Below are 14,151 nucleotides of genomic sequence, written 5' to 3'. Positions count from 1 at the left end.
CCCCAAAGGACGAAACTAAAAATTTCCCAAAACACAAAAATTTTCCTTTGTCCCAAAGAACGAAACTAAAAATTTCCTAAAACACAGAAAATTTTCTTTTGTCCCAAAGGACGAAACTAAAAACATTCCCAAGACACAGAAAATTTCCCTTTGCCCCGACAGGCGATACTGATAACTTCCCAAAACATGGAAACTTTCCCTTTGCCCCGACAGGCGATACTGATAGCTTCCCAAAACATAGAAAATTCCCCTTTGTCCCAAAGGACGAAACTAAAAATTTCCCACAACATAGAAAATTTCCCTTTGCCCCAAAGGGCGAAACTAAAAACGTTTCCAAGTCACAGAAAATTTCCCTTTGTCCCAAAAGTCGAAACTAAATTCCCAAGACACAGATAATTTCCCTTTGCTCTAATGCCCAACACCCAATAACTTTTGTTTAGTAAACATGTTTTTGACATTTCAATGAGAGTAAATAAAACCTAGTCATCTCGCTCATTCTCATGGGAAATTTTGAAAACATGTTTACTAAACAAATGTTATTGTGCGTTGAGCATAAAGGACGAAACTAAAAACTTCCCGAAAATACAGAAAAGTGCCCCGACAGGTGATACTGATAACTTCCCAAAACACAGAAAATTTCCCCTTGCCCAAAAGGACGAAACTTAAAACTTAAAAAAAAACAATGTGATTTCATTATTTCATTTAATAAAATATACTTGTTTAAAATATATAAAAGACAAAGTTTCCAAAAAACAAAAATTACCGAAGACCCCGAAGACAAAGATTCCAAAGACAAACTGGGAAAAACAAAAGTGTAAAAAACAAAATGGAAAAAAACGAAGATTCCGCAAACCGAATTAGGGTACCTTTGAAATAGGGCTTTTTTCTCTTATTTCTAAATTGAACTGGACCTTACCATGTTATGATTGAGCTCCACAAAACAGTTGTGATACTAAATTATTGTATGATAAGGCTTATTTCCATTTAGAAATAGGAGAAAGAATCCGTATTTCAAAGGTACCCCAATTCAAAAGCTCTGTACTTCCCCCTGTAGAAAAGGTCCACTAGGTGCTAATTCTTGTTACGTCTACAGTCCACGACGGTTTAACGGGAAGAAAAAAGATAATCCCTACACGCTTCTCTACTACTTCTTATTAATTCTCTTACATTTTACTCATTGACATAAAAGAAAATGTCTCGAAACAATAGAAAATTGCTATAGCTAAACCGTTTTTGTTTACAGCAGAAATAATATGTATAATAATTTTTAAAATAACTAAAGAAAACTATGTAACTTATTTAATTTTTAATTGACTACTTTCTTTCAAGACTTTTCAAGAACTATTGAAAACCAAAATCTAAGAAAAAAATTTATACGATTTTAGATAAATAAAAAGAAAAATTCAAAGATTCAAAAACCAAATCGGATTAAAAATGAAGGTTCTGTAAGGGTTTGGATTTGACTTCAACATTTTGAAAATATCTAGGATATACGCAGATATTTTCCTAAAATAATATCGTAGGTAGTCAGAAGTACAGTCATTCGAGGAGAGTTGGAACAGTGGGAGAGATGGATCACTTCGCCTCCTGCCTACACCCTATGCACGATCTCCACTTCATTTGGTCTATTTGTGCCCTTCAATATTCTAATGAAAACCCCCAAGTTACAGATTTCTACCTTTAAAATTGTACGAGAAAATTGAAATTGAATTTTTTGGATGTCTGAAAAATGGCCAAAAAATTTTATTTCGCCATAAGAATACGTGTATTTGGGGGTTGAGGAGAGCTGGAACTTAATAGTTTTGGCAACACTTCCGGTGTGAATTTTGGTTAATGTTCTTTAAAATCTTTTCAAGTAAATCTTAGAAATTATTTTCCCTAAATTTCTGGTAAGACTGACTTATACACTCAGCGAAATTACCATCGAAGTATACATATGAGCCACATATTCCACAAAATAAATCATTTATACTGAAAAAAATAAAATAACCTCCAATAAATTCAATGAAATAGTGTTCATGTCTAACATCACTTCCTCCTTTTCTAAATTAATAAAATAAATTATAAATATTTTAGTAAAATTAGGGGTGTTCCATCTCACCCGCCCTTTTTTTTAGTGCCTCAAAATGCAACTTTTTTTAAATACTATTTTTCGAAGTGACTATTTTCATCTAGGCTTTTCTAATATTGATATCTTAAATTTAGAGTCTTCAAATGATAAACCAGAGAGATTCGTCTTTGTCTCGCATTCGAAACGTATCCGCAATATTGAATATAAAAAAGGTGTTCCATCTCTCCTCGAATGACTATATATTCTAAAAATATATATTTAAAGCTTAGGTTGCACATTAAGTTTGACGCAAATTTCATTAAGATCGGTTAAGCCGTTTTTAAGAAATAAAATGTCAAACTTGTGAATTTTCAGAATGGTTATGGTTAATTTCCTACTGACAGTTCTTTTTAATTGGGTTTCGGTGATTTTTAAATTATATAGGGTAAAGTGGTACAAGTTGGACAGAGCTTTTTTTCTTGACAAATTTAGTACTTGTTTTTTATTTGTGTATTTTTAATGCTTTAGTTTTATAATTTGGTTCCTTGTGCTTAAAAAAATAGTACTGTATTTAATCAAGAAAAATTCCCTGTCCAACTTGTACCAGCGAATTGTCCAACTTGTAACACTATGTCCAACTTGTATCACTTTAGCCTACCAACACCTACAACCTCAGGTCACCTACAAAATGGGTCTAGTCTAGTCCTATCTCTACCGAATGGTTGGACTAGCTCCCATACATTTATGCCAATTGTCCTTTGTTATTATATTAAAAAAAAGTTTAAAAAAATAAAATGTTTTTTAAACTTTTTAAGCAATATTGCAAACAAACAAGGTATTAAATCTAATAATCTTTTATTAAATCGGAGAGTTATAAAATACTATGGTCAATCGATCGGACCAAGTTTAATGATTTTCTTTAGCATTTAATTATTAAGAATTAAGAATTTTCAAAATACCTACCCTTTGAGCACAATCAGGGATAATTAACTGAACATGTAACATAATAAAGCTGTGATTACCAAAGAATCACAACTAACGAGAAAAAAAGGAGACAAAATTGGAAAATTGCTTCAGGAGATATACTTACATCAGTTGAGATTTTTGTGTCTCATATAACATTACAAACATAGACTTTTCGACTATAAAGTCCATCGCATATGAGAAATTGCTCCTCAAATTCACACAAAATTGCGTGAAGGTTTGTTAATAGAGATTTAACGAACAAATAAAATATAATAACTAACACGCTACTCTAGCTTCTGGGTGAGAAAACAACCCTAAATTAATTACCGGGAAAGTGTGGAAAGTTTATAGGGAATTTCACGCTGTGAAAAATGCACATATAACATCCCGCCCTTTATTGCCTAAGGGCAAGATTAAGGGAACTGTTTTGCTGAGAAAGATAACTTTATTATCTATCATGCGTCTGTTCTCCCAAAGGAAATTTGCAAACAAAAAAATAATATTAAACAACTCCTTGGGAAAGTTCATATCTCAATAAAACACGTATTTCTGTAGAAAATATCTTCCAAGAACTTTTGCAACTAATGAACAATTTTCTAAGATTATTTTGGTTGAAAGATGTTTCATCAGCAAAGTGAAAGGGCTTTAATACTTCAAACTAACAATTTATGTAGTTGTACATTCAAAGAAATAACAGAGGAGCAAATATATAGAGAAAATTCTTACTAGTTTGGTGAGATGTAATGCTATCCATGCTCTCATTTTCTTGCGTTATACATGGAGGATGTTCATGTTCTGAGGAAAAAGATAATTTAGAATATATAATCCACAGCAGACATAATGGTTTCATACATTTTTTTCAGTATCTCCCTGTGTTTTTCGCAATTTCGACAGAGGAAAATTATTCATTTATTTGTAAATTAAATTTCTGGGGATTAAGCTTCAGTGTTTACTGCTTAATTTAAATAGATGAAGTTTGGAAATATTCCAATCATATCCTAAAACAAATCTTACTTTAAAATTCTGATCCTTTAAACCTCAATTGTTGGTTTTTGTTACGCAAATTAAGCCAATTAAGTTGGTTTTCATTTTAAAATAATTTGTAATAATCCGTGGATCATTGAATTACATTTCATCTACGTTACAATATGAAAATCGTTCTTGAATTACTGGAATAATCTATAAAAGTTAAAGTTACTCAAGAATTTGTGTATATCCTAAAATAATCTGATGTTTTAGCTTAATACTCCCAAATAGGACATTTAAAGAGCCAAGAATAAAAAGTTCTTATAGGAAAATTGTTGGCTTTTATATCCTCTGAAGAGAAACAGGGAGAGCAATACATTATCCATACTCCATCAATTTTGATTAATAAATATTATATAATTTTAATCATCACTCCCTGGGGAATTATGATTTAATTAAAAATTTGAAATTCCAAAATTTCGCGAAAAATTGCTTCAAGATATTTATTTGTTTCTCCGTCTGTTACACGATCTTTAGATTTAAAGTTTAGCTATATGGCTTAACTCCTTTAATTTCTTATCAAATCAAATTTTTGAGGATATTTTGGCTTAGGATCGAATAAGGCTAAATAATGTATTAGAAGTTTTAAAAAATCAGTATATTGCTTTTTATTTAAAATTGCAAGACCTTCAGGATTTGAACTAAACTTCTAGTCCTAGTCTGAAACTCATGTTATGCCCTAGACAGACTTGCGTCTTTAGCCGAGAGACGGCTCAGTGGGAAACTGATCGGAATTACGGAAATGCGGGTGACTTTGTCCCCTGCTATTCGTAAGCTTTTCTTTAATTCTAGGACTAAAAGATACAGTTTTTACCGACCAGATCTACCATGTTCGATCGGTAAACATCATTCTTAAGGCTAGAATGAATTACAAGCTTGTTGTTCGTAAAATTACCCCCTAAGGCCGAAGTTGACCTCCATATATCGTAAATACTCTAAATACGGAAAATTACAAATTCCTCAAACTCGTATGCACGATTTTTTATTAATTAGTTAGGTCGCTAATCAGGAATATTCCATCAGAACAAATTAATACTCAAGCAATATTTGGCGTTTGTCTCTCAGCGTTAAATTTAGCTGTCGATCAGCTGTTCCGGAGACATTTACCCTTTAATTTTGAAAGCAAAACAGAATGTTTGTTATCCTCATACTCGTTTATGGTCCGCTTAGTATTAAAACTCGTATATTTCAATGATTTTAAGGACTTGGTCAGATAAAGAAAAAATAGAAATCGGAGGGTAAAACCTTGGTTGTGAAAATTGTCGAAAGTGTGGAATAAAATCACACGAAATTTTTCCGAAATGGTTGAAATAGTAAGGTATTACACTGGTACCAGTGCTGTAATGAATTAATTGGGAGTTTGGAAGATTCCGGTGATCACCAGTCAGATTTTATTCATCCCAAGACTAAAACAATTTTTAATAATTCCCAGAGCTTTCGGTCCGGATATGGACCATCTTCTGTGGATAAAACGATATCCTGAAAGCACTGGGAAAGATTAAAAAAGTGTTTTAGTCTTAAGGTAACTAAAATCGCACTAGTGATCACCGAAATCTTCCAGACTAATGTCAAGATAAATTCAAAGAATCAGACCAAATATTAAGGAATATTTGTCCAGTCTTCCAGATGCAAAATAACTTTTGCAATGTATTAACAGCAGAGGCAGCCAAAATCCCAATATCCAAAATCCCAAAAGCTAAAATTCCTAATGCGAAAATCCCGAAAGGGCCAAAATCCCGAAAGCCAAAATCCCGAATATTCAAAATTCTTAAAGGGATGAAACTATATGGAAAATAATGTGTAGAATAATTTCCCAAGACACAGAAAATTTTCCTTTGCCTCCAACAAGGGCGGTGCAACCGTGGGAGTAGCTTATGACACTTTTAAGAATTCGGAATTTTGACCGGGACCCATTAAAAGATATATTTTCAATTGAAATAAAATCAGGAAATATTGGATTATGGTGCTTTTCCAATAAAAAATGAAAGGGAAAATCTTTCACCTGAACATTTTTTAGAATATGGCTATTCTCGTGTACTTCTTTGTTGCCGACTTTTCATTCTGTTGGTTCCTGCATTGCCGTTCTGAATATGGGTAGGAAATTGGGCGTGTATGATAGCCTGCTGATGCGGTTTGGCAGAGCGAAAAAACCGCATCAGCCGGTTTCAGAGCGGTAATGGTTCCTGTCATCACTATTTTCCCCAGTCACTACGTCGTGATCCAAAATGATCAAATACGAATACGCAAAAACACATAACAACAGCAATCTAAAAAAATATTTAAACGAAACATTTCTCCTTTTTATTTATTTATTTTTTATTAGAAAAGCACCATTAAAATCATTTCCATGTTCTTAGACAAATATTTGACCTGGATTTATCGACCGTATTTCGAAAACAGAAAGTGCTTTGTGACTATGTTTATAATTTCTATTTTTTAGTAAATTCAAAGAACTATGAATAAATTCTTTAGAAATTTTTTACTCTTTCATTAAAAAAAATCTAAATATTGCAATAGACCAGTAAAATGTAATTTCAAAGAAATTCTCTTTATGTTGATGACTGATAGGCTAGCCAATCTCATTCATAATTAAAAAGAGTGTTATTCAATTATCCTCAAAAAGCTTCAATAGAGAAATGGTTTTGATCTGTAATCAACATTCATAGAATAGGAAAGAAAAGTATACACGCTACGGCTACATACTTGTAGTATAATAAACTGAATGGATATCAAAAGAAGCTGAAGAATAAACAACTTGAACATGTGGCATACAATTTGTGATTGAATGAGTTAATTACACAGCTACTGCTTGGCATAGAAATTACCCCCGAAATTAATAATAGAGTACTTTTGGAGGGATTCTGAGGGTGGGAGAGGATTCAACTCATCCATCTCTTATACGAAAAAGTCACAAATTTCGGCTATATGGAGTAGTATTGCAAAGAAAAACTTACCATCGTGTGTGTTTGTTGAGGACAGGGGTTCGTTGGATGATTCGGTTGCTGGCGAGTGGAGAAGGTCCTTTTGCAGGCGACTCTTGTGAGTTGATCTAGTGGCTAGGCCACCTGTTTCAACATCTCGCTCCAGGCGATGGCCAGAGCGTGATCGTGTTAGTTGACGCTGTACATAGTCCTCGAGTTCAGACTCTTCGCGTCTGCTGATGAAGGAGTTGAGGATTATTAGGAAAATACCGAGACCAATGGCAAAGGCTCCGGTGCAGACCAATTCATTCCACCACGTTTCCCATGCTGCAAAAAAATGCGAATTAGTGGTTTAATCAATTATTGCGGTTTAAAACCGCAATATAAATAAAAGCGCGCTCGTATTTCACTGAATTGAATAATATTTAATTAATTAACTTATTTATGGGGAAAATTTTCGATAAACTTTCACAGCACAAAATCTATTATACTATTTTTAAATTTTTAAAGTACTCAAATGATTTTTGATGTAATTTGTGAGTATAGACATTAAAATTTAAGCTCTGGAATGTGAATTCAGTAAAAATTCAGTTGTTGCTCTGCAATTTTTATATCAAAATGCGTCATAAAATTTAATTTGATGTACCTATACTGCTTTCTAATTCACAGTGGTCTTATAAAAATTAAATTGAACGTAAAGAAAGACATTTTGGAAGAAATATTGCGGAAACAACATAAAACCAGTTTATGTGATATATAATTTTTTTTTAGACATTCTTAAATAGACTGAAAGGAATTTAGACGAATATCAGTTGCTCATCAAATGAGCTAAAATGCTTCTATTTGGTAAAAACATCAGTTTGAGGTTACGTATCATCTAACCTCAACGAAAATTTTAAAAACTCATCCTTTATTATTATTAAGTATTAAATCCTTTCATGATCACTGAGTAATTCCTTTGCGACAATTTTGTATCTTATAATTTTTTTCCAAGACAATGTTAGATAATCAAAGTCTAACTGTGAATGCGAAAAATCTGCCATAAGCTCTGTTCAGTAATAACTTTTCGAAGAGACAAAACCAAGCCAAACCTATTCGAAAATCTACCGGAAGCCTAAAGTGCAAGTTCACGTATTCGCCGCTTTAGCGCTGATATTTCACCATTTCGAATTTGGGTATTCTTAACACTTCAATCGTCAACAATGTCAACAACAGTGTGTAGTTTCAGGATGGCAGACCGTTGGAATTGCAATTTAATTAAAATAAATATCCTTTCCATGAACTTGCTCACTTTTGTGTAACTTTGTCAGTTTAAATGTTCGAACTTCCAACGGGTTTTTAGGTAAATTCTCTCTGATAGACCTTCGAATCAATAGTCAGAAAAACTTCAAAAGAAAAAAAGCTCTCAAATCGGGAAGATTTGAACGAGTGATTCAAAACTTTATGTTTGATTCTCCAATATACTATCTTGGATAAAATGTAAAAACGTATTCTAACTACACAAAAAGTCGTTGATATTCGAAGAATTCAAATTCAATATCGAATTCTCAAACTAAATTTTCGCACAAGTAGTACACTCGACTCTTCGTTATCCGGCTGACTGGAGGACAAAATGACATTTAGGTTTTTTGAATGATCAACGGTTTTTCTATTTTGTGCAGTGTGAATTTATTTTCTGTCTCACAAAGAACAAGAAAATTTTCTTCATGGTGTGTGTTGAGTATAATTAGAGAGTTAATAACTAGAGTTGAGTCGAATGGGTTAACTTTGAGTCACAATTTGAATTCAAAGTTATTGAGTTGAAACACAGATGGCGCAAATGTGTGCTGAGGAGACGATATTTTTCTGAAGTGTCAAAAAAGAAGAAGAAGATTTATTGTACGAGAAGATTCTGTGAAGGTTGTGTTGTAAAGATTTTTGAGAATTTGTGAGAAGTGATTAAAGGCTGCAGGAAGAAACCCTGTTTTTAAAAATTCGGTCTTCGATCCGGGTTAATTCATAATATCCATTCCAGGTTGGTTGGTCTCAGAGTCGGGAGGAAAAGGAAGAGGTTTCAAGGAAGGAGTTTAATAAATTAAATATCTTTAAGGGTTGGTTGGTCTCAGAGTCGGGAGGAAAAGGAAGAGGTTTCAGGGAAGGAGTTAATCAATTTGCTATCTTTTAAAGGTAAGCTCTGCCACAACCAGTGGTCCTTCGAGCCGGACGGCAGAGTCATTGTGAGTTTCCCTCAAGAGTCGACCTCAAAGCGTAGAGATGAATCGCAAACGTCAGAGAGGTTATGTTCTGCAGAGGCTGACAAAACTAAAGGATCGCTTCGATAGAGAGACGGATCTGGACGTTACAACGGCTATGAGTATGCTGCAGATGATTCCTGAGATCAAGCAGAATCTGGAAAAAACTCACGACGAGTACATTGAGACATTGGAATCTGAAATTGAGCAATCAAAAGAACACGAGGTTTTTGAGTCTGCAATGGACAAACTTTTTGACCTTGAACTCTCTCTCAGAGCAGTGGTGAACACGACCACAATCACACAAGACACCACTCCTCGTGACCGTACCGCAATTGTAACCTCAAAAATGAAACTTCCTCCAATATCCATCCCGGAGTTTTCTGGCGACTACATGGACTGGAAATCTTTTCGAGACGCTTTCGAATGTACAGTGCACAAGCAAACAAGTCTTGATGATTGTCAGAAGTTCCAGTACCTTCGTGATAATTTGAAGGGCAATGCACTAGCATTCGTGAAGCATATTCCCATAACCTCAGAAAATTATGCAAGTGTATGGAATATGCTTATCCAGCGCTATGAAAACAAAAATGCCATTGTCACGTCTCATCTGAAGGCACTATTTTCACATCCCTCGTCCAAGGACGACGATTATTCGAGTTTGAGAGCCCTCTCCAATGTATTTCAAACAACAATCAACGCTGTTGATGCTTTGGGAGTTACTCAAAGAGATGCCTGGGTAGTTCATCTCGTCACAGGGAAACTTGACAAGCGAACTCTTGAGCTTTGGAATGAAAAGCTGGAGGGCAATGACATCCCTACGTGTGAACAATTGGCTACTTTTCTTCATAAGCGATGCAATGTCCTCGAACGCACAGGAAAATCAGCTGCGGGAAAGACAACAAATCAGACGAAGAAAAGTGACAATCAGCCCAAACCAAGATCTTCTGCGAGTCTAGCTACAGAGACAACACGTCAGTACGATAATGAGAAACGATTGGAGTGTAGTCACTGCAAAGCCGACCACACCATCTACAAATGTGACACATTTAGGGCACTCCCATTGGCCCAAAGAATTCAGCGGGTCACCGACTTAAAACTATGCTCAAATTGCTTGAGACCTGCCCAACACTCTGCCAATGAATGCCCCAGCGGAAGATGCAGGATCTGCAAGCAAGAACATAGTTCACTGCTTCACAAGGACGCCAATGTACAAGGGAAACCACAAACAGAGGCTCCACAAGAAGATTCGAGCAGCGCAGATACAGTCAAACGCAATCAAACTGTAAGCGTCCCGACAGCGCGCACAACTCGTCGAGTGGTTTTGCTTCCCACAGCGATTGTGATGGTTCGAGATGCATTCAATCACATACACCCATGTCGAGTACTTCTGGATTCCACGTCTCAAGACAATTTCATCTCTGAGGAGACGTGCCAGAAGTTGAGGTTGAAGAAAAAACACGCTAACACTCTGGTCACTGGAATAGGAGAGTCCCAGTCACGAACATCCAAACAAGTGACTGTCCAAGTGGAATCTAGACACAGCAACTTTTCTTCGACATTTGAGTGCCTTGTTCTACCGAAGGTGGTATCTAATCTTCCACAAGAGACAATTGACCTCAATGATTGGAACCCTCCCGATGGTGTGATCATGGCAGATCCTTGGTTCTACCAAAGCAACAAGATAGATATGCTGCTAGGAACAGCTGCATTCTACGAGACTTTGGGTACCGAATCGATTATCATCAAGCAACTGGGCCTAAGGTTGCAGAAAACGGTCTTCGGCTGGACAATTGTTGGCGAATTGAAGAGTGATTTTCGTGCAGCACCATTTGAAGAATCTGTCTGTATGCTGACAACGACCCAACACTCTGAGTTGGTGAACTTGGTCTCCAAACTTTGGGAAATTGAGGAGGTCAAGAGAGAAAAACCACCACTCTCAGATGAGCAACAAAGGTGTGAGGACATCTTCACCAATACAACCAAGAGAAATTCTTCTGGACGTTTCGTGGTCAAACTTCCAATCAAGACGAATGCACGACCCCTAGGAGATTCTCGAGAAATTGCGCTGAAGAGGTTTCTGACACTGGAGAGAAATTTGGCTAAAGATTCAGTCAAAAGAGATCTTTACCATGAGTTTATGCGCGAGTATATTGAGCTTACACACATGAGTCTTGAAGAGAATCCCAACGAGAAGTCTCAATATTTACCTCATCACGCAGTATTGAGACCTGACAGTTCAACTACAAAATTGAGAGTTGTTTTTGACGGATCGATGAAAACAACTTCAGGAGTTTCTGTCAACGAGTGCCTGATGGTCGGAGCGACAGTCCAAGATTCTCTTTTTGAGATATTGCTTCGCTTCAGATTCAACAAAATTGGAGTTACATCTGACGTCAAGATGATGTACAGAATGATTGAGATTGCACAGGAGGATCGTCATCTAATCTCAATTTTGTGGAGATTTCATCCTTCAGAACCCATCCGAACTTACACGCTCAACACTGTTACGTATGGGACGAGCTGTGCACCTTTTTTGGCCACACGCTGCGTCAATCAGTTGGCTAATGATGAGAAGAACAACTTTCCGAAGGCAGCAGCTGCTACTAAGAACTTCTATGTAGATGACTACATTGGAGGCGCCGAGAGTGATGAAGAAGCCCTAGAGCTCTACAAGCAGCTCAGTGGAATGTTCTCTACTTGTGGAATGTCACTTCGCAAGTGGTCAAGCAACAGCGAGAAACTTCTTGAGAATATTCCACCTGAGAATAGGGAACTGGCGTCTTCCAAGATGTTCGATTCAGAGGCAACTGTCAAGACACTCGGGCTGATCTGGAATCCTACATCAGACAAATTCCATTTCAACGAGTTGAAAATTGAAGAGAACGTTACAAAGCGATCAATGCTGATGACGATCGCTAGGGTATTCGATCCTTTGGGATCAATTGCACCTGTAACAATCCAAGGAAAGGTTCTTGTTCAGAAAGCATTTGAGGAGCGAGTCAACTGGGATGATGAAGTCAGTGGAGAGTTAAAGGAAGAGTGGTTGATATACAAAAGCGAGCTTACAAATCTTCCAGCCATCAACTTCCCGAGGTACGTTGGAGTAAAAACAGCAGTTGAGATAATTGGTTATTGTGACGCAAGTGAGAAAGCCTACGGAGCTTGCGTCTACGTTTTGAGTGAGGACTCCAACGGAAAACCCAGCATGCATCTCTTGTGCGCAAAAACCCGAGTTGCTCCATCAAAGAATCGACAAACAATTCCAAGACTCGAGCTCATGGGAGCTGTACTGTTGGCTGAGTTAATGGAGAAAGTGATGACTGCAGTTTCGATTCCTGTAAGCAAGGCCAAGTGTTACACGGATTCGATGATTGTATTGCATTACTTGCGCTCAGATGATCCAGCAAGATGGAAGACATTTGTCGCAAACAGAGTTGCTTTAATCAACGAGATCATTCCGCATTCCAAATGGGCACATGTGAGGTCAGCAAGTAACCCAGCGGATTGCCTCTCTCGTGGTTGCAGTGTGGGTGAGCTGAAGAACAACGAATTATGGTGGCATGGATCCATTCATAGTTCAGAGAGTGAGCCAGAGATTGAAGTGTCACAGCTAGAGTACTCCAAGGAGGGACGGCTAAAAGCTTCACTTTCTGCAAAGGTTACAACAGATTCCACCAATGCTATTCGAGATTTGATTGAAAAATGTTCATCCTACTGGAAGTTGGTGCGAATTGTCGCATGGTGCTTGCGATACATTGAGTGTGTCAAAAATCCAGAACGGCAAACATCCTTCGGCAAACATCTGCACCCGGGGGAACTACAAAAGGCTATCATTTCTATCGTCAAGGTTGTACAAAATGATATCTTTTCCGATTTGAGGACCAAACTCGAGAACAAGGCCATACTTCCCAAGAAAGCAGCGAAGCTATGTCCATTTCTTGACAATGAAGGCGTTATTCGAGTTGGTGGGCGCTTGCAAAGCGCAGAATTACCTGAGCATCACAAGCATCAGATTTTGCTTCCCGATCATCATCATTTTACCAATTTGGTGGTGAAGAATGCTCATATGGATTCACTACATGGGGGCCCTCAGCTTACCATGTCAGTGTTGCGAGAATTCTACTGGCCTCATCGAGCTCTACATGTGGTCAACCGAGTTATCCGGAATTGCCTCATTTGTTTCAAGATGTCACCACCGAGTTTTTCACAACTAATGGGTAACCTTCCGGCGACTAGAGTGAATCCAGCGAGAGCGTTTCTTCATTCTTCAGTGGATTATTGTGGCCCATTCCACTTGAAGCCCCCAACTAGAAAGAGTGCTCCAGCAAAGGTACACGTTGCAGTTTTCGTTTGCCATTCGACGAGAGCAGTTCATCTTGAACTGGTGGATGGACTCAGCACAGAAGCTTTCCTGAGAGCATATGCAAGATTCACTTCAACTAGAGGAGTTCCTGCGTCAATGACAAGCGACAATGCAACAACATTCGTAGGAGCAGAGCGAGAGTTAGGAGAGATGTATTCTGCGGCAAATCATCAACAAAAGGTCACGGATGTGTGTTCCATTCAAGGAACCAAGTGGAATTTTATTCCACCGCGAACACCCCACTTCGGAGGACTTCACGAAGCAGCCGTGAAATCCTTTAAGCATCATTTCCGCAGAATAGCCACAAGTGAACAGCTGACGAGTGATGAGATGAATACGCTGATCAAGAGGATTGAGTCTTGTCTGAACTCCCGCCCCATTGGAAGATTGTCGTTGAGTCCAGCAGATCCCGATCCACTTACACCAGCGCACTTTTTAGTTCTGGGTTCCCTCAAATCTATCCCAGAACCTGATCTGGACGAGATTCCCATGAATCGACTTTCCCGATGGCAGTTGATTTCATCATTGCACCAAAGATTTTGGAACCGATGGGTGCAAGAATACTTGCATTTTCTTCAGCAACGAGGAAAA

The 14,151-nt window shown here is 37.3% G+C and overlaps 1 protein-coding gene across 2 annotated transcripts in view; it reads right to left on the bottom strand.

Moving 5' to 3' along the window:
* LOC129804777 (uncharacterized) overlaps nucleotides 1-14,151 on the bottom strand; it is a 34,850-nt gene that overhangs the window by 7,106 nt on the left and 13,593 nt on the right. Inside the window, exons 3-4 of one of the 2 annotated variants that reach the window (XM_055852375.1) lie at nucleotides 6,997-7,290; nucleotides 3,743-3,811 (exon numbers count right to left, since the gene is read on the bottom strand). In XM_055852375.1, coding sequence (XP_055708350.1) covers nucleotides 3,743-3,811; nucleotides 6,997-7,290 — 363 coding nt within the window. The remainder of the gene's footprint in view (nucleotides 1-3,742; nucleotides 3,812-6,996; nucleotides 7,291-14,151) is intronic. The other variant, XM_055852376.1, reaches the window with a different exon arrangement.

The sequence above is a fragment of the Phlebotomus papatasi genome, chromosome 2 (assembly GCF_024763615.1).
Source record: "Phlebotomus papatasi isolate M1 chromosome 2, Ppap_2.1, whole genome shotgun sequence".
Classification (NCBI taxonomy): Eukaryota; Metazoa; Arthropoda; class Insecta; order Diptera; family Psychodidae; genus Phlebotomus; species Phlebotomus papatasi.
Note: the sequence above shows the minus strand (reverse complement) of the source record. Positions and strands in the feature narration are given on the sequence as shown.